Genomic DNA, 27,393 nt, shown 5'->3' on the forward strand with positions numbered 1-27,393 from the left:
GCAATTATTTTCATTTCAGAATTAAAGTAAAAGATTCTTACGAACGTCTGCAGGAGAGGAGTCAGCAGTTTGTTTTTCAGATTTTTTTGGATTCACTTCACTTCAGTGCTTGCATCTGCTGGAAAGGGAAGCCTGAAGAATGGAAAAAGGGAAGTTGCAGAAAAGAGGGAACATTAGAGATGAAAAATAGCCAACAATATGTCTGCTCTCCACCCAAAATCAAAATATTTTGGAGCTTTCAATACACAGCATGTTATTATTGTATGTGGTTGTGCATGATTGCGTGAACAGCTAGAGCTAGAGTTTTGTTATCAGCCAATCCTCCACCTCTATCACACGTCCACCCAAATCCTGCAGCGATGTGTGAGTGTGTGTGTGTCACTATTGGAATGTGGAAATGCTAACTTGCACATTCCTCAGTCAGATAAAGGATCAATGAGTCAGGCAGACAAGACAAACATGCTTCAATAAGCAACCCCGTTCTCCCCAGCGCTCTCTCTGCAAGATGGAGACGGGAGGGGGGGTGACATTACCCCCCTGCTTCCCTCCACCGGCTTTCTCCTCAATTATTTTGTACTGCTTATTATTGAATAATGTTATTACACTAGACTTAATTTTTTTGTATTCACAAATCAGCCCCTCCTTTAAAAGTAAAGAAAAAGCTCAAACAATTTGCCCAAAAGGTCAGAGTAATTTTCACGGAAAGAGATACAGCTGTAAATAGACTTTATTCTTATTTGAAAGATCACATAAGTTGGACGGAGTTGGATTTGCTGCATCATGCAAGGCACTTACAATCCCCCATAAGAGATTACACATAATAATATCTAGAAAATAACCAGGTTTGCAGTATTTAGCAGACACTGGATACTGCACTTAACATTTTGAATATTCTATAAATCTTAAGAATACATCAGTTTAGGTTTCATTTGTACTACATTACTGATAAGAGTCTTGTTGCACAATAGCCTAAGAATTTATTAGGCGGATTTTCACAGTTTCAAAGCGCATTATGAATGGCGGGTTTGAGCAGGGGGACGGATCACATCAACGAAAAAATGAGTTACCTGAGTTTCGTATAAGGACAGAACTATTCTTTAACCAGCTTGATTGTAAAGACAATCAATAAAAGCATGGGGTAGTTTCTATCTGGTGAATAAAAAAAGGGTGATATGATTAATTCAAAAGATGTAGTGAATCCAAAATGAACTTGTGTTCCATTTGCAGTACTTCCCCAAGGTTTAGGATTCACAATACAGACATTTTGTCAAAATTTGTCACAGTAAACACAACGCTGTATTAACAGAGTGTTCCTCAGAAAGCAACAGAATATTATAAAGACAAAATGAATGCATCTCAAAACAATTTAAGTGTCTAAACTTGTATATTAGAGCATTCTAATATCTCAATGAGAAAAAGGACGTAAATAGGCCAATATTGGCAACATTACTGATACAGTACAGGATTGTCACATGTAATCATGGAGAGGAACCACTTAATAACTTAATCGTTATGAAGAAGGCCTTCGTGGAAAATGTATTAAACTCTAGGAATTATCCTTTCCTTTAATAATGTGTGTGTAAACATGCAAAAAAAACAAAAACAAGTGCAAATTGAAAGAAAGGAAACACATTGGCAGTGTCCAAAGTTACCACAAAAAGCTGTCACTCTACACACTGCTTGCACACAAACGTGACGTAACGTTACTCTTTCTCTTCCAAAAATAATGGGCTGAAAAAAAATAGTTTCTTTACCTTAATAGACAGCAATAGTCAATAGCCTTGTTTTAGCATTTTGTGGTTGGAGTAGCCCTTAATGCAACTTGATTGGCTGTCTTGAGGTAAGCGTTATTGGAACCTTTGAAATTTGCCAGGCTCTCTTGCTGCAGCGCCAGCTTGGTCCACAACGCAGCCAATGGGATTGCATTCTGTTGCGTCTGGTCACGCAACAGCGCGCCTCGCCGTGGGGCGAGGAACGCCGCGCAGCTGCTCCACCTCGGAGTTTGCCCCGATGCTCTGCCGCTCCCTGCCGATCCAGATGGGATCAGCCAATGACAAGTTGGGGGTTGTGAGTGTTTTTCACCTTGTGACCTGTATATCGGCCTTGGCAGGAAGTTCCACTGCGGGGCGGGTATGAGGAACTACGGGGTTCGATTGCGGCAGCAGGGCCTGGAGCTCACTAGCCGCTTCCTCTGAGTGCCTGAGCCCCGGGCCAAATCGCTTGGCCCGCTGGAGGAAGGACCAGAACCAGGGGAGAGCCTGGCACAGTCGACTGTAGAAAAACTAAAATGTTTCAGAAACACCATCCTTTTTACCGACAAGTGCCTCGTGTGGGATTCAACAATCGCTGTTGTCAATCAACGAATGAATGAATGGTTTCAGAGCAGCCACTGAGGCCTGCTGTATGTGTGTAACGTGTGGGTCAATGATAATAAATAGGAAGCAAATTGTAGTAACGCATTAAATGCAGTAACCTGCACAACCTTGGACATGGCAACTTTAACAATGCTTGAATCAAAAAACATGAGATCCAGAATCATATCGTTTGAAAATATAGCACCAAAGTGAAGCTTTTCTAAGAAATCCTAGAAACTGTCATGCTGATAATTATTGTCTTTCTTCAGAACTTTGGTCATTTATTGCCTCTAGTGGTAAACTCTTGATTATCATTACCACAATAGGCAACAAAGGATTTTTTTTCTCCTAATTAAATAAAGGTCCAATTGATGCATTCACGATGTCATGGTGTTAAGAATAATGAGATTCATTTATTTCTGAGCGACGGGTTCACGGCTCAGTTAAATGTGTCTCATCATTAGTCTGGTCCGAAATGCACAGCAGTCCCGCTAATGTGTTTACACAAATGGAACAGTTATAGGACCTGCCTAACAAGTGTCTGCGCACACATCGGTACACCAGTGTGTAAACTACATAAATAATTTAAGTGCTTGAAGATTCACTACAGCAGCGTGTGAGAAGACACAGAAATAGTGCTGTGACCAGCTACTGGAGCCTCAGCAATACGTTACATGTTCCTTTTTGCACGTGTCACTGTGTGAGTAAGTTATCGGCTTATAGGCAGGAGTCCCAGTGTATCGGCAGGTCGGAGCCGTCCAGGAAGTCTGTGGAAAAGACACTTGCGGGTGTTTGTGGGCCCAGTGGGGCCAGCATGGAGGTTTCCTCTTCCCTCTCTCCTCCCATGGTGAGGTCCAACCAGTCCATACCGTCCAGCCCATGCTCCCCCACCGTTGCGAGGTCAAAGGTATCCATGGGGGACAAGACATGGTCCAGGATGCTGGGGGTGCACAGCATTTGACTGTGGAGGTCATCGATCAAAGTCAACAAGCCTCCAGGCTCTGCCCCCGAAAGAGGTTTACCGGTGGTGCTCTCAAGAAAGTCCTCCAGGCGTCCACTCTCAGCCCTACTGAGGTGTTGTTTCTCAGTTACGGTGTCAGCCAGAGTCTGGAGATCCGACTCCAGCGAGGAGGCCGACTGTGGGGTGTCACAAAGAGATGGAATTGGGGGGAATAGCGTCAGCTGGGATGGGGAGGGGTGAGGAGAAGAGGAAGAGGATGGTGGATTTGGACGGTCGTGAGAAGGGGCCGGTGTTGGGTTGAAAGGTGTTGACATTTCTGAAGGGAAAGACACAGAATTAGACCAGAGTCACCACCTCCACAGTCCAGTTAAGATGCAGTTACCAATCATCATCGTCGTCCATCATCATCCATCAAGAAAAATTTGCGTGAAGTTCTTATTATAAGCAGAAGAACTTGACAGTTGTGGACAGAACTGCCGTAGATTTATTATCAGATGTCCCAATCGCGATAGTAAACCCGACGGATGTACAGACAACACGATAACAGCACCAAGGCATACAGACTAAATATTAAGGCACTCGCTCCCAGTTCAAACTGCTGAGTAAAAAAAAGGTCATTATAAAAAACGGATCAGACATTGTTTTTGGATCTTACCTCCGGTCTGCAAAATGATGTCAATAAAATCCTCTTCCTGCTCTGTATCCTGGGGTAACACACAGAGGGGACAACACATTACCCTTCAAAACTGTGTGGAAAGTTCAAACCCCACATTACTATGTGACTAGAGCACGTGAAATGATGCGATGCGACACATTAGGCCCGAAATGCACAGCAGCACAGCTTACGTAGTTCAAACTAGGTTAGCGAAACCTGATAAACAGCCCCGAGGTGTTCAAATCACATGTTTTAGATTAATAACATTTCATTCATTTTTTGCCCGATGACACCATCAGTGTGTCATACCTTGTCATCGGGCGAAGAGGCAGCCGTCTCGCTGGAAGCTGCAGACAGAGGACTAAACAAGTCATCTAGACTGGGACACAGATCCTGGAGGAGAGGGATGTAAAGAGGAGGCCATATAAGGGGGGGGGTTGGGGGATTAGATTCTTGCACATTCAAAGTGATCAGGCACGTTTTACAAGATGATACGAGTCCCCATCCAAAGATCACCTACAGTTGGAGAGGATGGTGAAGAGGGGGCGGCGTCCTGGTCCTCAAAGAAAGGCCGCAGACTGGGAGGGGCTGATAAACATAGAGCAACGTCCCGCTGAGGCTGAGACCCCGGAAGTCCCCCGTTCTGTCGCTTCAAGTCATCACAAAGAGTGGAAAGATAAGTCCTCCGCACAGGGAAGCAGGATGCAGAGGCTGCAGTACTTTCACTAACCCGTGCAGCTGCCAAATTGAATCATCCATAATCTCTATTAAGAGAGTGGGGAAAAGGCTTCAAATATAAGAGAAGACTGCTGACAACAGCAGTGTGTGCCATCAAATGTTGACATTTTCCAGCACACCTGCACTCGCCTACAGATTCAGGACATCTCAATTAGCCGAGATGGGTTGGACTTTTTGTTGCATAGGTCCTACAACACAGATCGTAGTAGCAGACGATGTTGTTGGATTAATTAGCCCGGGAATAATAATCAGCATCAGACTGGCGTCAAGACATGCTCATCAGAGAATGCCGACAGCGTCTCATTAATGCTTCTGAGTGTCTCTCTCTCTCTTTGTGAATGGGTTAACATGTTGTTGTGCTCTGGGTTGCATTATGATTATGATGAAATGTGTAAAAGAGATGTCATAAGGATTCACACCTGCTGGTCAGTGACCATTAGTGGTGGCAGAATCTTTTAATAGCCTGCTCGCCAGAAATCGCAATCGTGTTATGATTCATTATTTTTGGCGGCAATATTAGTGTAGTGAAAATCTGACAACCCAATCCATGATATACATATAATTCACATCTTTCGCATGCTTTCCTGTGGTAAAATGCCTCTTCAGCTACTTCAGAATCATCAATGAGTTTCTTTAAAGCTCACCGTTGCCTCTTGTTGTGTTAAAAGTCCCTTGTGCGTACTGTGCTTGGTTTGATTAAAAGGGATGTGGTCATGGAGCCTGGCTGGAATAGGCCGTAGTTGCTATTGGAAAAGAGAAACAGTGGTTAGTCTTCATATAATTGCTTGTTAATATAATAAAAATAGTACATCATCATCATCAAACATCCCCCAAATGTGCCTTTGATCCATTATAAGATTAATCTTAGGTTTTGTTTTGTTCTTATTTGGGAATTGGTTAACCTGTGATAATACTGTTCTAACTTCATGCAGACAGATTGTGAGAAAATCTGAGGCAAAAGACCTGCAGTGCGATATGATTGGTTGCTTTGTTCCCAGGTGCATCAGTCCGTTGGTTGTCGGTGATGTGACTGGTCAGTGCAACCAGGAAGTGGTTGCCGTTGCTGTCGGTGACCAAAGTCGGGGTGGAGTTGTCCTTGACGAGGTCCAGTGGGAAAGAAGGTCCCGAGCCTGACTGCTGGTTAAAAGACGCTTGGGTCACCTGTCCAAAAACCACGAGAACCTTTTGAAAAATAATCTGTGATGTCACGACACTTTTACTTCATATTTTTTATTGGCGTTACAAATAGTGTATGTATTCTAAAATCTGACAAGATCAAGAGATCACCAGTCAAAGTGTGATTATGAAACCCCCTCCTGACCTGCTGCTGCGCCTGCTGTTTCTGCTGCATAAGCACTTGTTGTTGCTTCAGCTGGATCTTTGTCTGGACCTGGATTTCTTGCAGTTGTTTAGTCTGCTGCTGCTGTAAAAGCGACCTCTGCTGCTTCAGGAGAATCTGTTGCTTCAGCTGGTTGTGCTGCTTTGACTGCTGGTGGAGGGGCAGAGGCTGCTGCTGCTGCTGCTGCTGCAGCTGTAGTTGTTTGAGATGCTGTTTGTGAGACTTCTTCTTCCTCTGCTGAGTAAGCTTTTGCAGGTTTTCCTGCATGTGAATGGGCTTCTGGTTGTTGACCTTCTGCCCGTTCGGAAAGCTGCGTTGCTGCTGTAGTAAAAGTTGCTGTATGGCCTGCTGCTGGGCCAGCTGCAGAGAGGTTTGCTGCAGGCGGACGTGTTGTTGCTTTGTCTGTGCGCTCGTCTGCTCTGGCTGGATTTGGAGCTGAGCCCGCTCGAGCCCCTCCGGAGTTTGTGTCAAAGGCCGCGGTAATCCATAAATTTCTGGTAATTGCGCCGATGTCTCACGCGCGTCTTCCTCTGCCTCGACGGCTTCCTGTTTGACAGCAACCTTGATGGCATCCATCTCGCATGGAGCGGACGATGGCGGACTGGAGATTGGTTGTGGGCCAAAGGACTGAGGCACGTCGGGTCTGTCAGGAGGCTCGTGTTTAACTCTCACAAGAACCAGCGGCTCTGTTCCTCCTCGCTTCCCATGATCCAGCTGCATCCGCAGCACCTCCACCAGCCTCTGTTTCTGCCTCAGCATCCTGGTCAATTCCTCTATCCGCTTGTCTTTCTCTTGCAGCATTCTGTCCTTGTCCACGGGCCCCACCGGAGCTGTGGTTGTCATAGTGACGGCTGTTGATGAGACCAGGCAGTGGTGCTCCCGAGAGGCCTGCTTGGAAGAGAATTGACATGGCGCCTGGTCGGCACCATTCGACTCTTCCTTAATGCTGGCGGTGAGCCGAGCAGCTGAACGTGGCTGAAGGCTCGCCCGGCTGAGTTGTGAACTCATCTAGATGAAAAGAGAGGGAATAAAAACAGGTCAACTCCACCAACCTAAACGTGTGAGCGTCATGCCGATGTTTGCACGCTGGCAAACATCTGAGAATGTTAACACACTGTAGTTGAGCCAGTAAAACGCTCAGCATATTCAACCCCCTAGATTAGCATTAGCAGCGAACACAAAGTACAGCTGATGCTGACAGGAATGTCATTTGTTTTGAAGGAATTTGACATAAACCAAAGAGTTTTTTGTTTTGAGACAACATTATGTTAAAATTATTTCTATTCAAATACTTACTGGGACATCAAATCACTATTTGTGTGGTGTATCAGAGCTTTAATATAGAAGTGTAAAACCACTAGACCACATAGTAACGTCTACCTGAGGCAGAGAATGAAGTCACTCTCCCTTTGCGTGTAGTTATCTGAGATTTGGTTACATAGCCGGGATGGCTGCACCGGTCTAACAGCTAACCGCCCCCACCACCCTTCGACCGCGACAACAACAAAATACTCTGACCATTTCCTCCAAGGGGTCGCCGTTAAAGCTGGTATTTTCCGGGCTTGTGACGCCCGGCGAGCATTCAGGGTGTGTGATTGAGGCGGTCGGGGGGGACGTGGTGCCACCACAGGTCATCGTGAGCTGCCGAGGAGTGGCTGCACTGCCACCTGCATCCGTAATCCAGAGCGTAAGATGTGACATCGGGCAGAAGGTACAGAGCCATCTAGTCATCGACATCACTTTCCGCGTCTCCTTTATATTTAAACTATTGAATACATAAGGATGAGAGATGATTGAAGAAGTATAGCTACATTTTCTTTTTGACGAACCGGTCTGAGACGATGTCTGAAGGCACTGGAACTGTTGCTGTGGTTGTGGAGTGTTGTTAGTGGTTTCAGCAGTGTTTCTGGAGGATCGTCCTGCTCCCTCGGCCCCTGGCTCTGTGGTACCCCCTGCTGCTGGAGAGGAGGTACTGTCGCTGCCCCCGATTAGCTCCTGGTAGGTCCTCAGCCTCTCGATGAGGTCGTTTTTGGTGCCGGAGACTGGCAAGCTGCGCAGCTTCAGCTCAGATTTCAGCTCCGCGACCTGACAGGGGAGGGATTAACAGAGAAATTAAGACCGACGGACAAGAGCGAGGAAAAGCAAAGAGAGGAGGATAAAGATCTACAGAAAAATAAAAAAGAGAAAACAATAAGGCAGCCTAATCCATCACTTCCCCTTTCTTTGTCAGCGCTGATTTGGCAAGGCACCTATCTAGGACGAATGTTCATGTTACATATGTCAACACCAGTTAATCTATTGACTCACAGCTTGCAGACAGCTGTCTGAAAGCTGCTGCTTTATACTTGACACTTAAAATATGAATCATCAACTGACATTTTTCTTTTGGATTTGTATGTTGCTGTGCAGCTGACCTTCATTTCCTCCAGGTTTGGCGGTAGAGACACTGGTTTAGTCCCACGTAGAGCAGCAGAACTCTGACAGATGTGCCCGCCGTGGTTAGAGGGGACTTTGGAAGAGGCAGCGACAGGTCGAGGAGGAGAGGAGGAAGTCGTGGAGTTGAAGGAGGAAGAAGAAGATGGCTGCTGATCGGTCTGAGCTCTGTGGGAGGGAGCCAGGGAGGGTCTTTACACAAGATACCAGCACCCCCCCCCCCCCCACAACCCGCCCCCAACCCACCCCAGGTGTTACTGTAATCTACAATTGCTTGACCATCCACATGCACACACACACAAACTTACTTGGGGGGAGCAGGCAGGATGGTGTGGTAGTTGTAGTGCTGCTGCTGCTGCTGACTGAGGATCTGGAGCTGCAGGAAGAGCTGCTGCTGATGGAGGATCTTGGCATAAGAGGAGTCCAGATGGGGAGGAGGTTCTATATCTCCCTTCTGGTCAGGGGGGATGTACTGATGGTACTTTAGCTTTTTAATCTAGGACGCAACACATAAACAGTATAAGAAACAGGCCATTTGTTGCTGCTCCAACGACTCATTTGTTTCCTCACAGCTTTGAACTCACCTTTGGCTTGTTGTCCTTAGGTTTCTTGAGTCTTTGTGCAGAGCGGTCAGAGCTTGTTTTAGGCTGAGAATGAAAAAGTGAAGTGGTTGTAAATGACTATAGTAAACTTCTATTCAACATCAATCCATGTAATGTCGGGTATGCATTCTCCTTGTAGTTCTGATTTTTTCTCTAACAACTTCTGAGGGAAATATCTTGGCTCTCTAGCTGCTAAATACTCCCATATCTCCACCAGCTTGTAAATAAATGTGTCTGTCTACTATTTGGTGTTAAGTAGGATGCATAAAGTGAGATTAAATAGTTTTTGGTTGTCTCCTGAAACCTCCCAAAATTAGCTGAAAGACACGGTCAGTAGTGCTGAACTATAGAGACGGGGTATAGTTAGAATAAGTGTCTTAATTGATTCACTATTAATATAAAATATTGACAGGAGCAGCTTTAAACCAGATCATCAGAGCATCAAACCTTGTATACACACAGGCTTTAAAAAGCTCCCCTTTTTGCCCATTTTTTGTTTCACTGGCATTGTGGACGTGTCCTACCTTTATCTGTGAAGTCCTCTGGGCGGATGACGCTGCAGTCCCACCGCTCAACTTGAACGAGATTGGTGCGAGAGGCAGAGCAGGAGGAGACACCTGATTGATGAGATGGAGACATACTTGAAATGAGCTAAACTGCTTCCTGATGGCGACCCAAGGCCTTCGACCAATAAAGCATGTAAATATCTCAATTCCCAGTGAAGCTTCATGCTATCATTCTGCGTATCACTATCTTGCATCCGTGACACGCAACATGTAAGTGACTGGAGGAACCCAACCTGTGTGGGAGATGGGGTGCTGCTGCAAGCCGGCGTCTCTGGTGGAGACGGCAAAGGCAGCAGGCCCAGAGGAGAGTCCAGGTACCCCGGCCCTTCAGGAGACAAACTGTAATTGCTGTCCTCATCACACGATGAGGTATCACCTGACGCCTTTGGAAACCGAGTCTCTGAGAGGGAGAAGAGGGAGGAACAGGTAGGGTTTTTTTCCCTCTGACTGAATCTACACCTCTTCCTGGTTCGGCAGCCAGGTTTTATTACCTATAAATTACAAGTGTGGAGCGAGTGGATTCCTCCCTACAATTCACACTGACTCCACTGTTCCACTGAGCTGGCTCGCTGCTAGCATCCTTTAAGTATCACCAGCCCTGTACAAGCATCAGCAAACACATCACTGATTGGGCGAGTCGAGGCCTATAAAATGGGACGGAAAATACACTAAAGGTTTCTTCTCAGTCTGCTCCAGAACTGACAACCAGAGCATTTATGTGATGGCTTGCCAAAGAGAAACCTAAATGCTGGTGCTGCCTGCACTTCACACCCATAAATGACAGTTTTTAGATGATATCTTCACTGGCTTCTTCTGTCCTTGATAGTTTCCATTTAAGTTGACCTCCACTGCTGCCAAGTAAACCTGGCCACTTCAATCATAGTGGCTTTTATGTGAAAGATGGCATCTCTCAGAGTGAATGGCGGTATGCTGAGAATTTTGAAAGGATCGGTTGCGCAATTCATGCTATGAATACATTAACTGTGTAAAGGTTCCTCCCGTTTTTGCCAACTGTCTGTGCTTCTAATCAGATTCTCTTTCACAAAAGAAGTGAAAGAGAATATTCCTATATATGGGAGGGGAAAAAATAACCAGTGTATAAATACGTGTACATCACCAGGACCAGGATTTTCCTTTTTCTGGTGTATGAGTTCTATTTAATTACAAGAGCTCTTATGGGATCCAGCAGACAGCGATATGAAATACACCGCTGGTCATTAATCTAAAGTCAGCAGGTGATAATGAAAAGACTACATGGGGCTGATTTAACACCTGTGATCCAATAATGTGATGACTTTCTTACTGCTGCAGTGTGTGTGTGTGTGTGTCTTGTATGTTTGTATCCCCGCATGTTAACCCTGTGTAACTCTTTTGTTCCCCGTGCCCCCACAAAACTGCCGGTAAGGCAATTCAGTTTATTGTGCGGCTGTGACAGCGATGGATAATCCCCGACACCGGGCGTTATTGAATCTCAGGGTTCTTTCCTTTCCTCTTTCCTTCATCAATCAAGCAGCAGAACCCACTGACTCTGATCTCATCTTTGTAATGTTTGACGCTACTGGACAGAAGATATACGATAAAAGTGTACGGCTCCTGTGCTTCTTTTATTTTTGCCTGTTCCTATGGTAAAGAGCGAATTTGGGGTCATTACGTCTCTCACTTTGCCCAATTGCATCTGATTAGAATCACATGCATTCATCACATAGCGTCCTAACTCTTCAATTAGTTTGCAATCTTCCTATTAAAAGAGAATGAGTTATTATGAACCGGCAATGTGGCCACTTACAGACTGACAGCAGAGCGGGGAGAGTCTTCCTTGCCTGTCTGTCAAGCAGGGGCGCCATGGCAATCATCATTTACCTTATCCTGGTTTAACATCTGTGACGGTTTGAAGCATGGCGACTCAGGTCTGGTTGTCGACATATCAGATGGGAATGTGTATTTGTTTCAAGTGTGTATCACAAGGCAACTGTGTGTGTGTGTGTGTGTGGGTGTGGTGATGTATTACACTTTCACATTTATATTCCACCTCCCTCATCCACACACATGCAGGGCATATTTTTCCAAAAGAAGTGTTGAGTATTTCATGGCCTCTAGGGGGCAGAAGAAATGTAAACCCACAATGATATCAAGGCCCATAACGTTTACGAACATGTCCGGAAATGTCTGCCTCGATAAACCACCAGTCTAAAACCAGCCTCCCGTCCTAAAGTAACCAAATGATAAATACAAGGCATTAGACACCTGACCCGGCTCACCTATGATGACCCGCTTCATGCTCGAGTGAACAGGTAGGATGTTTTTGTGTATCAGCTCCATCGGGCCCGGCCTGTGGGAGATCTTATCGTTCAAATCATCGGCAATGCGAGCTCTCTTCAGCTGCAGCTGCTTGGCCTGAAGAGAGGGCTCTGCTGACGTCTCTGGAAGTACGCAGCGACAGGACAAAGGTGCATTGTTTGTTGGGAGCCTTTTTAAAGGTATAAGATGGACAGGAGAATGAACGTGGTGCTTACCCTCCAGGATGTGCATCCTGATCAGTTCTGATCGCTTTGGTCGAGCCCTGATCTTCCTCTTGAGATAGTCCTCAGTCTGAAAGAAATATATACAGAGTCATCTATTTTGACAACCATTAACTTTTGGATTTCTGCTGCCTAATTATAATTTTCCCCTGGCTCATTCTCTCACCAATATTTCATGTTTTAAGTTCAAACCCAGATTTCCTCTTTTCAAACATGCAAAACTTGCTATCTATATATGCAACTGTATATACTGTATGTACACTATGTGTACACATATATATAAACATGTATATGTACATAAATTCAAGCACATACACATTTATAAATATGCACACTAATAATGCCAAGCAGCCCTGGCACTTTGCTGTAACGACGTCAGACGGCTCCCGGTGGAGTCCACTGATCAACCGGAGGATGCCACACTCACCCGAGCTCGCTCCAAGCTGCGTCTCTGTTCGTGGAAGGCAGCGGAACTTTTCAGCGCTTGAAGAATAGAGCGAGTGAGATCACAGCGAAAGCAGAGAGGAAAGGGAGATGGGGGGTTGGAGGGGGGGGGGGGGGGGTAGAGAGACATTAGCATGGCAGTGTGTACATTGAAGGAAATGGAGGGACTAATGGCTCTCTGCTTCTTCAGTTCAGCTCGAACAGGTTACTGATGGTGAGGGATTTTGCTTTAACGTTGGTTTTCGATCTCACATTGTGAGTGCCATGCCAGCCTAGTGAATGGCTGCTGTTGCTGTACAGATTCACATATTCATATTGCATGACAAAATGCACAAAAGCCTGGGAAGTGGTCGCACTAACAGGTGAACGGAAAGCTGTAAAGGGACAGACCCTCAGGATCCCGCTTCAACGCGCCTCTTCAAAGCACTGAAACTCATGGAATCTGTTCAGCATTCCCAAATGACTTGCTGCAGGACTGTGATTATGCAAAAACCCAGGGATTAGTGACTGAAAGCCTAAAGGGTGGGGATGACACCCAAATGCAGACTCAAATGCAGCATAACAGTACAGGCTTTTTGATTTCGCTTCTAAACCTCGAACTGTTAAACAATGTTATTTAGCATGTAACAATATACATGCAAGCTGGTTATTAAATGGCAATATACACAACTTGACCACCATCTGTTTGGTTGTAAATGTAAAGTTATTCCTGGTAAATGGAGGTGATAATGTTGAATAAGGACGATATTGGGGTTGTTGGTGTGAACCTTTGTTTGGACATGTAACCCAGAATGAACCTAGCTGCATGCACATACTGTCTCTTGCCTATAAACACTAAAAACTAAAACTTTTTTTAAGAGTTAAGTGATTGTTGTTGACGTTATTTTTCATATCCTCAAAACTTGGCGACTCAAAATCGCGTGTCTGTTCGCGAGGGAGGCGGCAGGAGTAGGAAGCGGCGTGGGGAGTGTTTCAAAGTGTCTGCAACGCTGTAATTCCAGCCAACCGATGAAGTGCGAGGGTATTGGGGGCGTCCACATCCACGGTGGCTTGGCAGCGTGCGATGTGCAGCCTTGTCAGGGGTGTGTCAGGGTTCCCTACGACAACTGGGCTGGCCTGGTTGTTATCTCAAATAAGTCAACAAATCAACAAAGCGTTTTAATTGCCAAACAAACAGTGGGGTATTTGCTACAAGCCAAGTTAGTTGATTTGACTCCAACGTGCTGCATCTAACAACAGAGAATGTGTTGCTGTCCCCTTACTTTTGCACAGCATTGAACGCGCGCGCACGCACGCACGCACACGCGCGCGCGGGCAGTGTGACTAAATTAGCGACCCTGGGCGAGACTGCTGGTACCTGCTCAAGCCTGAGTTCACGTCGCTGAGCATTGTCAAACAGCTGGTACGCACTCACTGCGGCACCCCCTCCGGACATCGACCCTCTAAGACCTCTCACTCATCAACGAGGGGGATCGAGCCTGTCAGTCCGCTACACAGGGAGGAACGAGGGGTGGGATGGAGGGGACGACGGATGAATGAGCACAAAATGAGCCCTCGGAGGGACGAAAGCGATGGAAATGGATAGGGAGGAAAACGTATGTAGGGAGGAGACAAATGAAGCTGGAAGTAAAAATGGAACAAAAGACCAAAGGGCAAATGAAGAGGAGGAGACAGAGAGTTGAGGGGTGAGGTCAGAGAGAAAATGCCCCATTATGAGCATGAGTGGCTGCAACGTGGCTTCCTGCCATCCTGCTCAAACTACCCAGCATCCCTAGTCTTTAAACTTTGAGTACATGGAGCAGCATCCCCTCCTCTGGGGGAGCATGAGTTTTTTCATGTGAAGACATGCTGAGTTTTTCCTCATCGTGTTCACCCCCTGATGCTGCGGAAGCTCACCTCTGTATACTACTTAGACACTGTGACACACTGCATACTTCATGAAAATCATGAAAACTTATCAAGTTTGTGGATGATTTGTTCCTCCAGCTCCATCAGAAAGAGCAAATCCACTCATCTGCTCTTGCTATTGCTCTCACTTCCTCTGACCTGTAATATAGTTTGAAAAAAAAAAAAAAGTTTAGCTAAGAAAAACTTTTGCACACTGTGAGGAGTGTGTAAATAACATGCTAGACGGCTTGTTATAGCGCTGAATCAAATGAACGCCTACCACACATTGTGACTGATAGAAAAGGAATAAGTTCTCTACACAAAGCAGACACTTCAAAGATTATTCATTACCGGGATTGTGAAAGGCAGAATGGAGGCACAGTGAGAGTCATTCTGGATGACGGAGGATGGACAGAGGATGACCTTCATTGTTGAGATTGGTTATTTATGAGGCCATCGATCAAGAGCAAAAGAAAATGTTGACTTCAATACCAAAAAACTATGAATAAATATGTCCGTCAACGTCTCCTTTTTCCATGACAAGGATGAGATGATGAATACCAACTATATCATTATGCAATATTATTGACAAAAATAGAAATCCAATCAGAATCTCTTTATTTCCTTTAACAAAGAAGGAGACAGCATGTTATGATCAGCTCCACGTCACCAGCTTGCATAGAAGAATGACTCACCTCTTCTACTTCTTCTACTGAGCACCGCATACTCAACTGTGTGCTATCGCTCAACACACTGGTCTACTAACAGAAGTAGGTGTCTTTTTTTGACACACTGAACTGTAATTATCACTTCTTGAGAGCATCTTTGTTAGTTGGAATTTGGATAACCATGGCAACTTGTAACCACCTTGTGTGACCACATGATGATTTGTCAGAATTACGAAATCCAAAGTAATCATAAAAATGTTAGAGGACTGTGTCTTCTAACAGCCTTCCGTCTCCATGAGAGACTACAGGGACAATGACGATGAAGATCATGTCGCACGAGCAGGTGGCCTAATATCATCGGCTTATTGTTGCTCTTTGTCCTCGCTGTGACACGTTGTTCCAACCTGTGGTCACTGACCATAAGAATCATAAGAATCACATAAGAATCTCTGCAGAGCATGCTGGGACATACCGCAATGCCCCTGAACATTGCAGCACCTAATCAAGCAATAAACCCTTAGTTAGGGAGCGCAGAGAGGCTAATTGGATGAGACCATGTGAACAAAACATTTGGATCCGCGTCCCAGTCGGTTCCTTACAAAGAAACACAAGTGAAGACGGACAAGAGCTGTCTCCTTCTCTCACGGTGGGTCTGATCACAACAAGACAGTGTCTCTCACACGCACATGCACAGTAGATGCTCACTGCTCAGACATTCATTCCACGTTCCCTCGTGGTTAATGGCAGCTTTCCCTTTTGAAGTAGCTCTCCACCAGATCTAGATCATTATTAATGCTGTCTGTGCACAAAGATAACAACTACTCAATGTATTGCTGGACGCTAAAGTGAAAGGGAAAATGTGCGTATGGTTGTTTGTTAACAGAATATTAGGTGGATGCACATAAAAAGGAAATACAAGCAGAGCGCAACACACATTTGACAAAACGACTATTTTTTATATTTTCAAAAATAAGCTGCACTGGTGTGTTTGAAACTCAAAGGGATTAATAACTAGCAGGCCCCTTTGGTTATGCTCTTACACCCAAATTCTTACAACTATTATAGTTGGAATGGGAAGTTCTTTATGTGGTATTTGATGGTAATGACGGCATTCTTGACACTGAAGCAGCAATTTCGGGTGAATGGATGTCAAAGAAGAGAATCTAATAAGCAGTAATAGTCCAAAGCAACCAAACAGTTGGAGCTTGATGGCGTGAGCATCAAATAGAGAGCGGCAAACAGATGTTCCTGATGACGCTTGAAGTATGACCTTCATTCACTTTTTTTTTTAAAGAATGAAACTGCTGTTGCTGGCACCGTCATGACCACAATCCAAATCACTTCAGGCAACTGCCGTGTGGCAAGTAAAGAGGCTGCAGACACAGTAGATTCTCACACGCAGTGAAACGCAATCACCTTTATGACTCAGATAGGCCCTCAGTTCAAAGCTGTAATACAAACTGCTTAAAGGGGTGAAACGTCTGTCATTTTGGATAATTGTGTTGCAATAGATTGTGAAAAGCTTCTAATATTTATATAATAAGGTTGAAAATAAAAAACTATTTTCATGCAGTGTTTAATTCGGAGACTGCATGACGATCTTAAAAATGGATTCAACCATTTTAATCCTAAACTAGTCAGTCACACTTTAGTGAATGCTTAAACCGTGACTTATATCTTCGGTCCATTGCCACTTCTTTATTACACTCAATGAGAACATTTTTACATGGCCAATCGATAAATGGTTGCTAAATAAATTTTGATTAAAAAAAGGTTGCATTGGCAATCTGTTGAAGGATCATAAAAGGCCGACATTGTGAACGAATAAAATTGACTCAAAAATGGCAACAATGACTTTTTCAACTCACGGACCAACATTGTTCGGTGAAGCACTTGGTATACTCACGTGGCATGATCCCCTGGTCGACCAACTCTTCCCTCGACCTTCTCTGCTGCAGCTTCAGCTGGAGAACTGAACACCGAGACAGAGACAAGAAGCAGTGCGCGGTGAGTAGAGAGCGAGGCTGAACCGACGTACACCATTTCTACCTCAGCTCCCCGACCACAGAAAGCCTCAGAGGCAGCAACATTACTCACAAGCCTGGTGCAGCTTCACAAAACATTAAAGAAAGAGGCTATCTGTCTGTGAAAGGACGTGATAGTTTTCGCCCCCCCCACCCCCTGTTACCTGCTGATGAGCACAATTGGTTATCTGTGGTGAGAAGATAACTGAAGGTTATGTGACACACTACGCGCAAAAATGAACACACTAAGAAACCACAGCGCAGACGCACCAACAGTTTCCTGTTCCGTGTTACTTTAAATGGCTGCACAGACACACTTTACCGCTGCATCTCATTCACACACAATGAACTTATGAGCATCTCGAGAAGCAAGAGATCCACATGCACACGTTTATATCTTCTTTATTATTTTCAATCATTCCCATTGAGTTGTACGGACACAGAGAACCTTCGTTTAAACTCCTCTAGCTATCTAGCATTTGCACTTTGGAGGCACAAGGCCCCACGTTCACACGCCAAGAGAAGCTATCAAACTCGTTCCCACTCCCCACCTTCTGAGCCCACCTCGCATGTTCTCACTCCAAGAAAAAAAAAAAATCGCCTTTGAGGAGGGAGCTTCCCAAATGAAAACTATAGATTGGCAGGAAATGATCTTCTCCAGATCGGCAGCTGCTGCGTATTTGGGTCATGAAATCAGTAATAAAAGTAATCAAAGTAATTTAAAACAAAGGCATCTTCTGCTCACACCTTGGCAGAGCAGCGTTATGCGCTGAGGCATCTACCGGTAAAACGGTAATAAGTGCTATGAACACATGATCTTGCCGGCAGTGTAAACTGCATGTTGTTAATGTATTTTTTACCAGATCCTAATTTCCTAGATAATGCACACTTCCGGGTCAAATTCCATCATCTTTTGTTTCGGGAACATGCACAAAATAACTGCATCACTCTGTCTGATCACAAGTGATGAGAAAGGACAAATCCATAAAGTGGAAATTTACTGCTGCCACTTCTGGGGGTGAAGCCAATCCCCCCCGATGGCATTCAAACTGTAGCTCAACTTTCCTCCGCAGAGCGTACAACACGGCCGGAGACCCCACATGGGGTCACGTGATCCGCAGTCAGGTTAAATCCATTAAGACAAGCAAACTTCTACTGCATACGATAGGAAACGCATCTGAAAGGACAATCTCAGGGCATTTAGCAAATAACTCTAGTAAGTATTTTATGAGACTATATGTACTCTATATGTACTATATGTACTCTGACAAGTTCCACCTTTGAACCCCACCTTTATAAGAGGACATATAAAACACATACATGTTACCATTAGTAATGTAATCTTTTTAAGATGTAATCTGCTGTTGGCCATTTTAAAAAACCTTAGCAGGTCCTGTTCTATATGCGCGATGATGGAAAATGGATACGTGAGAAAAATTAAACCTATAATAATGTTGTTTTGTCTAGAAAAAGTCTTTCATTTGAAAGTCAAATCAATTTCCCTCCTCTTTCCATCTCGACACAAATAGACGATCTCAAAAAAAAATTCTGCCTGCTCGTCATTAATTCCCCTTAAATCTCCCACGCTCAAACAACTGCAACAAGAGCGCGCTAATCTCCCTAATGCATCTGCTCCTTTTGTTCCCCTTTTTCTTTTATCTTGACTGCGCATAGCTGCACGCTCCCTAGTCCACGCTCAGCGCTTTTTTCCGACGCAGCAGGAAAAAAAAGCACAGTTTGGTTATATGCAAAGTAGGCCGTGTCACTGCGGCTTATCGCATGTAGAACGTGCAGACGCTACTCCCTGTGCGCCCTACAGCTGCCTCGGCAGACGCGGGCCGCTGCAGTTTCTCACCTCGGCAGCGGGGGGGGGGGGGGGGGGGGGGGGGGAGATTTAACGGGTTCCTGTGGCCGACCAAGGCCAGACCGGCGAGGCCGGCACGAGCCCACACATGCCGGGCGTCTCAAACGGGCAGAAATAAACACACGTCTTGATACCTCGGCTTAACGTGGATACACACTCGGGAAACGGACCCACAGTGGCGCACAAAAACACTGGTTTGGGAGGCAGATGATTTGTGCCGGGGGAGGTGACAGGCAAGTGATGCGATGTGCTGATACAGAGTCTATTCTCGGAGAGTGTGCTCGCTGCTCAAATGCCACCACATGACATGACGGGGCCGCTGCACGGCACACCCTCACCCAACAACAGCCTGATGCACGCAAGATCAATGCTAGTGATCACACACACACACACACACACACGAGGGCCAACGCTGGATTGTTATTTGTGAGACCTCAAAGCGAGGCGAAGTGAGGATTCTCTAAATGATCTCCTGCCGCTTTTCTCAAAAGAAACAAATCACACTTGTTTAGGGGGACAACTGTCTATTCGCGAGAAGACTGCAGGCTACGGCAACTACCAGGGTCACCTTTAGAGAAAACTAGAAGCACATTCATACTTTAAAACACAACCTCCTGTTTGTTGTGTCCTCCGTTCTTTACCTCGAACCTGTTGTCCTCTCTCGCCCTCCCACTCTGCTTTCTATTTGTGTCCATGTTGTAACCGCCTGGAAACCGACCCCTGTGCACAGCCAGCGGAATTAAAAGAACTTTACTTTAAATTGCAAACACTCACAGAGGAGGAGAGAGAGTGTGGACACTTGTAATAATAACAAGTCTCAGCTTACTTTGGTTAATGAATTTGTGTTTAAAAATATCCACGGGAAATCACACTGTGGAAAACGAAATTTAGAATCTATTTCACTATAAAAGAAATTGTTATAGGAATTGAATGTATTGTACATCTTTCACATTCATTCTGTACACATGACATCCATTGCAGTCTGTCCATCCTGGGAGAGGGATCCCTAAGGTTTCTTTTTTTGGGAGCAGAGGGTGTTGCATGTGTACAGACTGTAAAGCCCTCGGAGGCAAATTTGTATTTTTTGCGATTTTGGGCTATACAAAATAAAATGAATTAATAACCTTTAATGTCATTTTTGGTGGTTGGCTCATTCCATGTCATTACATGAAAAAAAGCCTTTTTTCAGTTCACACAAGTTAGTCCTTTCCTAAATGGACGCTGCCTCGCTACAGTCAACAGGTTGATGAGGTCATGTGAGCCCTGGCTGTAACCGGGCCACCGATCCACTTCAACCTGACACCCAGAGAATAAAACCTGGATAACTCTCAGGGGAAGCCCCACACCCTTCTGTAATGTGTTGTTTTTTTGACATTTCGTCACTGAAGTGAAAGCATTCACATCGCATGCGTTGGAGGTTTGCCTTCATAGAAGCACCACACACACACAACAGGTACCCCACCTTGTCTGAGGCTCTGACAGGCCTGGCGCTCTAACTCAAACCGCAGGGCCCTCTCATCCATGTCCCTGCTGATTGGCAGAGGCCTGAGAGGGGCGGGGTCGATGCGGACACCACGCAGGTGTTCCAGCATAGCAAATCAAACTGGGAAGTGAAGAAGCAGGAAGTGGGCTATGGCTGGATCCGGGTGTTGGAAAACTGAGCGACGTAATCCTCTTGACGATTGTAAAGGTGCTATGAAGGAATAGCCTTAAAAGCAAAGTAGCGTATTATGAAAAATAGGGTTTTGCAGAGTTTCTGGGATTTCTCCTCCAAAATAGTTGGATTCAATCCAATTGGATTAGTGTCCTCTACCACCAAGTCCTCCTTCAATGTGTTGTGGTGTTGAAATTAAAAAGAAAGTCTAACAGATATGAATATATACAAAGCTACTGCATCAGCTGCAGTGCACAGCTTCAGAAGAGCTTCTGCTGTGTTTGCTGCAGCTACCGGACTGAGGAAGACGCGTGTGTCAAATGTTGATGACTCCGTGATCAAGCAGTCCGTCCCAGCTGCTCCTGCACTCAGTCATTCTGCCGCTGACGGACAGAGACAGGCGCGCACACACACACACACACAAATACATATGAGCACATGATTTGGAGCGGACCCCCTTTCATCCTCGCCAAATTCCTCTCACTTAGCACTTCTGATCTGAGCTCAGCACGTGTAGATGAGGTGCACCTGTGTAAGCACCTCTCTGACATCGTGCCTTCGGGCCTAAAATCATTACACGCCCACCACAACACCTGCTTCCACTCTGCATTCTGGCTTTTTGTCTACTTTCTACTGGTTTGTCTTTTTCGGGTCACCTGCTTCACCATGTTTGAGGGAACCAACAGGGAGCATTACAGATGGTGGAAGTAGAACTGCTTTAAATCCTACTCGTAAAAAGAACATTGTGTCCAACAGGCAAAGTATCCAAAACTAGAAGTGTTTTTTTTACATATAATAAAGATCTAAAATGGCCCAAAAATTTCTCCATCCCTTAATCTCGTCCAAAGCTTTCTAAAAAGACATGAAATTGTGTTCGAATGTGACGTATCTGTGCAATCAAATAAACACACATACAGGGAAACTAGTTCTGATGGAAAGGCTAAATCTTTTGGGGATAAAAACACCAGCACCTAACTAAATGCACACCTGCATACAGACCAAACTACCATCTGATCCATAAAGCGTGTGACCTGCCTGCATGCCTTCATCTCTCTCTCTTCCAGGCTCCTGTCAACCCCTGAACAGTTTCATTCATCACTATTATTAAGGCTCTGTCCCAGGTGACATCACATAGTGTGACATGACATTACAGAGTTGAAAGTGAAGCCTGTTGAAGGTGAAAAAACAAAGCGCTCCCTTCTCATCTGTCGGTTAGCATTACAATAAACCCGCGGTTCCTATCATTAACACATTATGGTGATGAAACAAATTGTGTAGAAGGGGCAGCGCACAAAGACCCTCCTGGGGGTACGGGTGCACACGTTAAACATGCAGGACGATGGCTCTGCGGTTGCATTTTTGTCTCAGAGGTAGTTTGGAAGCGAGATGTGGCAAAAGACTCGTCAGTCTGACAAGAGAGGCAAAGACGACTCAGGGGTCCGACCCCCATTTCACTTACAATAAGGCCCCAACCGACACAAGGGCGGAGTGGATCCCGCTTTGCCCTGTGTGTGTGTACATCTGTATCATTTACGTAACACGACAAGTAAGACTTGTTTCGACTCAGTCCCTATAAAGAGTGTCCTCACAGTTATAAAAGCTGAGATAAAAGCCGCCATAACGCTCATGGCTGGATGTGGGCTGTGCATCTCGGGCCTCTCTCTCCCACACGGAGCTCGATCCTTCTCAAAGCAGCGGTTTGGAGAGGTGCCGACAGGGTGAAGGAAGTATTTTTCTAATATCTATCTAGCTAGAGTCCACGGGGAAATTACTGCATCTACCTTAATTTATTACCTAAAGTTTAAAAAAAGTAAACTTGACTCTAGTTTGAAGTCCTCTTCGATTGAGCATGAGTTTGTTTTGTAAAATATGATCACATTTTCAGTCAAATTGGCAGGTTGGTCTGAGAGTTATCAGAGAGAGTTTAAGTTTTCCTTTTAGAACTTTAACCCTTTCATAGGCTGTTTTGGGTTCATGAGAGCTCATTTTAACCATTTTAATGTGTTATTCATTGTTGGGTTGTGCTTTGACCCAAACTGCCATGTCACTTCTGGTTTCTAAAAGAGACAAAAATAGCATGGATATCCGTTAACATAATACGAAATGAAACCGTAGGCAATAAAACAAATAATCAATAAATTCCCCCATATATATTAGTCTGGAGCAAAGTTGTGGGATGGCTGCCAACATACGGACATTTCCGTCCTTAAGCCGCTCAGGCGGCCAATACAATTCTATTTGAAATATCTAAAAATGAAATTAAAAAACAGTTTGTATTCAGAAGTACGTTCTGCTTGACCCTCTCTAACCCACAGACATTCTGGCCATGCGTTCATCAGCGTCTCGCTGTCCTCTCTTTTGAGAGGTCGCCCACAACTATTAAAAGGATTCCCTGTTATGTCACTAAGAGGAAATGATTAGACCAGAGGTCAAAGGTCACTGCCAAAAGCAGCTGCTGTAAGTGAGTTTGCTCATTAAAAACCTGACTCAATACTTCAGAGAGAAAGAGGCCCGACGGCCCCCTGTTCTGTAATAAGGGTAATGAAAGAAAGCCCTTAGATAATATTTGGTTGTTGTTGAGAAGCAGTTTTGAAGGTTTGTTAGCGATTCAAGTTTTGTGTTTATATTAACTTTATATTAGCTCCTGCAGAAGCTTCATCCCGGGTTATAAACCTACAAACACATAAAGCATTCACCTAGTTTATTTCAATCTTTTATAACCTAACCAAGGCTATAAACGTTATTTTCATATTCACCACAGGAATGTATTGCCACATATTAGCCTCATCTTCGGTTTCATCACCTGTGCCCTTCCTAAAACAAGACAAAGCTGTAAACAAGTGTCAAATGAACCCCCCCCCTCCCACATGTGTGGTTTTGAGTTACTGTTGTGCACTCTCCCATATTCAAAATGTTGTTCTTCACGTGAAGACGCTGCTTTCTATCCATCTAAGAACTTTCTTTGTATGTTTGTATACCGCAGGATTATTCATTCACTAAGTTAAGTGGTTTTTTTACAGCATTTTTACTTTGCTGCTGACTCAATGATCTCCAACACACTCTATTCCTCAATATGCACTTTAATTTAGTCTCTAAATGAAAAATGTAGTTATTAACTATCGATCCACAAGTCAATCAAACTCCAGTCAGTTAGGTCCATCTCACTGTGAAGAACAAGTCTCTTTACTGCCCTGCCTGTTTCCTTGTTATTGTGTTTCTAATGTACACATAACATCGGAGGCACCGCGGTGCACCCTAGGAGAAGGGATCCGTCCTCTGTGGCTCTCCCTGGTTTGAGAGTTGTTCTGTTCCTGTATGAGGGTCCTGGGATGGATGAGGTGCTGTATGTGGTCAGATTGTAAAACCCTATGAAAGACATTTGTGATTTAGGCCTGTATAGAATATGATTGAAATTGAATCACTGTATTTAACAGCTCTGTAGGTGCATTAAAGGTCTATATAGGTGAAGCATGTCTTGTGATCTGGGGCCATAAAGTTGTACCTTGAGTCCAAAACACCGGTCTACATAGTATTTTTTCTTCAACAGGATTGAGAGGCATCTAGTGGTGAGGTTTCAGACTGCATTGGACTGAAACCTCTCTGCTCAAGCATGTCAGAGAAGTACTGTGGCCTTTAGCTGGCAGAAGGAATCTTGAGAAGCTCTGGAGGCCGCTGAAGAAACATGGCGGTGCACGAGGGTGGACTCCTTGAGCCAGACCGTATATGAAAGGAATCCCCTTAAATCCAACAGGCTTCTCCTTTAAGTTGCTGCGTGCACACAGAGCCTCCTTGAACTCACGTAGGAACCTGTTACTCCGATAGCATTTCTCACTTCTACCAACCCTCCTCTGATATTACATCTCTCTTTGCTCTTAACCTCTGTACGTTCTCCAACTGGTCTAAATAGCAGGACCAGCTGGCCTCAGCGCTAAATCCAGAACCTCTTCATCAGTGCCCGGTGGGGATTGGGTTTCACACACCTTACGCACGCGCACACACACACACACACACAAAGAGCCACATTGACACATACATACGGGTACTTCAGTGCTGAATCACAGGATTTTAAACGGGCCTAAACACAACCTGGGGCCCAGATGGTATTCAGCGCGTGAACCATTGGTTCACAGGAGTTTGCATTACAAAGAGCGCGGCTGGTTGTAGTACTTGCACCGGCAGGAAGGTGGAGATGAGCCCACACTGTCAAACAGGGCGCTCCACTGCGCTTCTCTGACTTGCACAAATGTATCAGATTACTGCGTCTGCTGTTCACTTGCTCTGGCAAATATATTCATACCGAAAGTCTCATACACAAAAACAAAGCGGAAAATCCCTGTGCTGCGACCTTGTGAGGAACGCAAGAAGAGAAAAGAGTGGAACATAGAACCCTTTTCTTTAACACTTAAAGCAATGTGCCCTTTGTCTTTTTATTGTGATTTTGCCGGATTTCTCTGCGTGGATTAAATATTTATTTCTGCTCCACAGTTTATGTTTACTGAATATGCACTTTGTAATCAGAATTCAATCAGATATGTACTCACCACAACAAATGAAGGTTACATGAATCTATTTCCTTCTTCTAGTTTAACAGAGTAGAAGTGAAGCCCATCCATGCATGTTCATTGCTAGAAACAACACTAAAAGTCCCTTGGATGCGGGTCCTCTGCAGACTACACACCTGGAACACAGTGTCATTTTGTGTGGCGTTCCTTACAATAATATTTTGCATATTTAATGTGTTCAGCTCCAGTTTAGGTGGACTTTGTCGTTAAGCCGTCATCTGACGAAGTGCACTGGAATCCAGTATGTGCGAGTCACTTTCCTCCGGTTTGAGAGTCTGCGTAAGCAAGCTCGCCCCTGAGCGAGAGTTCACTTGGAAGACAGCGCTTGCTGTTTATAATGAGGTCATCGGAAAGGAGATCTAGTATGTTTGAAATGTAAACTCTACAGATGCTGGAACACAAAACAGCCCTCAAATCAGGTTGAAAACTAAATCCAACGGGACCACAGGCCTCCTGCTCGTCCGTCTGAGGGATTTCACAATGTGTGTGCACTTTATGCCATGCGATGACACGAGTACAGGCCGTTACATTTGGAGTGTCAAAAAAAAAAAAAAAAGCCACTCACCATCCTTCCTCTCTCTAACTTGTAGCGTATTGGAGGCAGGCTGCAGGGACAACTCTTGCAGCTCATTGGCTACAGCTTCACTCTGAGGGCTGGGGATGAAGGCCGCTGCATTTGGTATCTCTCCAATCTCGGTCTCCATGGTTACTGGGGATTCAGAGTGAGGCTTGCAGACAGACCTAGGAGGCAAAGATATGGATGAGGCCTCTCTTAATTCATACACTCCCTCACTGCATCCCCTTTCTCTCTCATATATAGAGATATATCTACATATATATCTCTATATATAGAGATATATAGATATATATTACATAATCAACCTCTGGCTCCTCAGGGAGGAAAGGTAAACCCTGATGACTGAATACACACATCTCGTCTGCATGTGTACCTCAATGTGATGTTCCTCAGCATCCAAGTTAATCTTAGTTAGTCTGCATACATGCCACTATGATTTACTAACAGGTCGCTACATAAATATTAAGATTGATCCCTCTCTTTTTTATTGCCATACAAAATGTGTTACATTTTTTTCTTTCTATTAGAATTTCACAAATTAAATTAATATCACAATAATTTTACCACAATAACATAATAATAATAATAGTAATAAACACTATCAATTACAGTTTTTCTGTTACTGAAACAGAGCGTGTGTGGCTCATGGAGCAGAGAGGGTGCGCTGGGAACTGCGAGGTTGGCAGCTCAAACCCTGGCAGCTCCAAGTGTCCCTGAGCAAGACATCACACCCCTAACTGCTCCCCAGACCAATGTAAAGCCATGGGTTATAAATGCTATGTAAGTTGCTTTGGATAAAAGAGTCCTCCAAATGACATGTTATATGTTGTAAAAAACTTCAACACGCCATGTAAATCATAAAGTTGAGTTTTTCCTCAATATCCTGTATAATATATATAATAGTTGTATTCGACACTTGAGTGGGAGCGAAGAAGAACAACTGTTAATGGGGAAGAGAATGTTCACTGTGTTTTTGTAAAAATGCAAATGATTTATTTCTTAATTCTCATTCTCAAAGGGAAGGCTTCCGATTGTACATGACGAAATTGAGTTTTTTCATTTAAAATGACCTGAACTGGAGATGAACAGAAAATCAGCATCCTGTAAAAACAAAAGAATTTAGCCCGGCTCATAAATACGACAGCTGTTTATTTTTGGTCCTCTTACAATTTCTTTTGCAAACTTTGCGACCCACAGTAAAGGTTTGGATTTGACCTGAGAGCTCATCTCAGTTCTTTAATGAGGACATCTGCTTACAACGTTGCTTCTAAATGTTGCTAATGAACCAAAAGATAAAGAAAAAATAATAACAGGTGCAGCTGTTATTTTCATTCCACCAAAAGCAGCACTGTGACTCATTTCAATGGCTTAATGTAGCTCCAGAATATCCCAGGGTGTTTATGTTGGAATGTAAACAATGTATTGAGTGCAAGCTCTTCATTCGATTCAGTTGACTCAAAGATGAAAGCTTGACCCATTTTCACAGCTTTATCGGCAACAAAGCAGATTCTCCTGAACCAGAGAGCAAAACCCTTCAAATGTTTAC

The 27,393-nt window shown here is 44.5% G+C and overlaps 1 protein-coding gene across 9 annotated transcripts in view; it reads right to left on the reverse strand.

Moving 5' to 3' along the window:
* Positions 1–711: 711 nt before the first annotated feature.
* LOC119220893 (myocardin-related transcription factor A-like) overlaps positions 712–27,393 on the reverse strand; it is a 28,291-nt gene continuing 1,609 nt past the window's right edge. For 2 of the 9 annotated variants that reach the window (XM_037477198.2, XM_062565875.1), the window contains exons 2-19: positions 25,836–26,011; positions 17,073–17,138; positions 12,595–12,650; positions 11,907–12,237; positions 9,882–10,048; positions 9,607–9,699; positions 9,065–9,127; positions 8,789–8,976; positions 8,462–8,648; positions 7,859–8,132; positions 7,566–7,714; positions 6,030–7,055; positions 5,672–5,890; positions 5,353–5,451; positions 4,491–4,619; positions 4,280–4,363; positions 3,971–4,019; positions 712–3,631 (exon numbers count right to left, since the gene is read on the reverse strand). In XM_037477198.2, coding sequence (XP_037333095.2) covers positions 3,072–3,631; positions 3,971–4,019; positions 4,280–4,363; positions 4,491–4,619; positions 5,353–5,451; positions 5,672–5,890; positions 6,030–7,055; positions 7,566–7,714; positions 7,859–8,132; positions 8,462–8,648; positions 8,789–8,976; positions 9,065–9,127; positions 9,607–9,699; positions 9,882–10,048; positions 11,907–12,237; positions 12,595–12,650; positions 17,073–17,138; positions 25,836–25,974 — 3,879 coding nt within the window. In that variant the 5' untranslated portion in view covers positions 25,975–26,011 and the 3' untranslated portion in view covers positions 712–3,071. Of the gene's footprint in view, positions 3,632–3,970; positions 4,020–4,279; positions 4,364–4,490; positions 4,620–5,352; positions 5,452–5,671; positions 5,891–6,029; positions 7,056–7,565; positions 7,715–7,858; positions 8,133–8,461; positions 8,649–8,788; positions 8,977–9,064; positions 9,128–9,606; positions 9,700–9,881; positions 10,049–11,906; positions 12,238–12,594; positions 12,651–13,968; positions 14,658–17,072; positions 17,139–20,516; positions 21,006–25,835; positions 26,012–27,393 lie in introns of those variants that run through there. The other 7 variants (XM_062565877.1, XM_062565876.1, XM_037477204.2 and 4 more) reach the window with 7 other exon arrangements.

This window comes from Pungitius pungitius, chromosome 12 (assembly GCF_949316345.1).
Source record: "Pungitius pungitius chromosome 12, fPunPun2.1, whole genome shotgun sequence".
In the NCBI taxonomy this organism is placed as follows: Eukaryota; Metazoa; Chordata; class Actinopteri; order Perciformes; family Gasterosteidae; genus Pungitius; species Pungitius pungitius.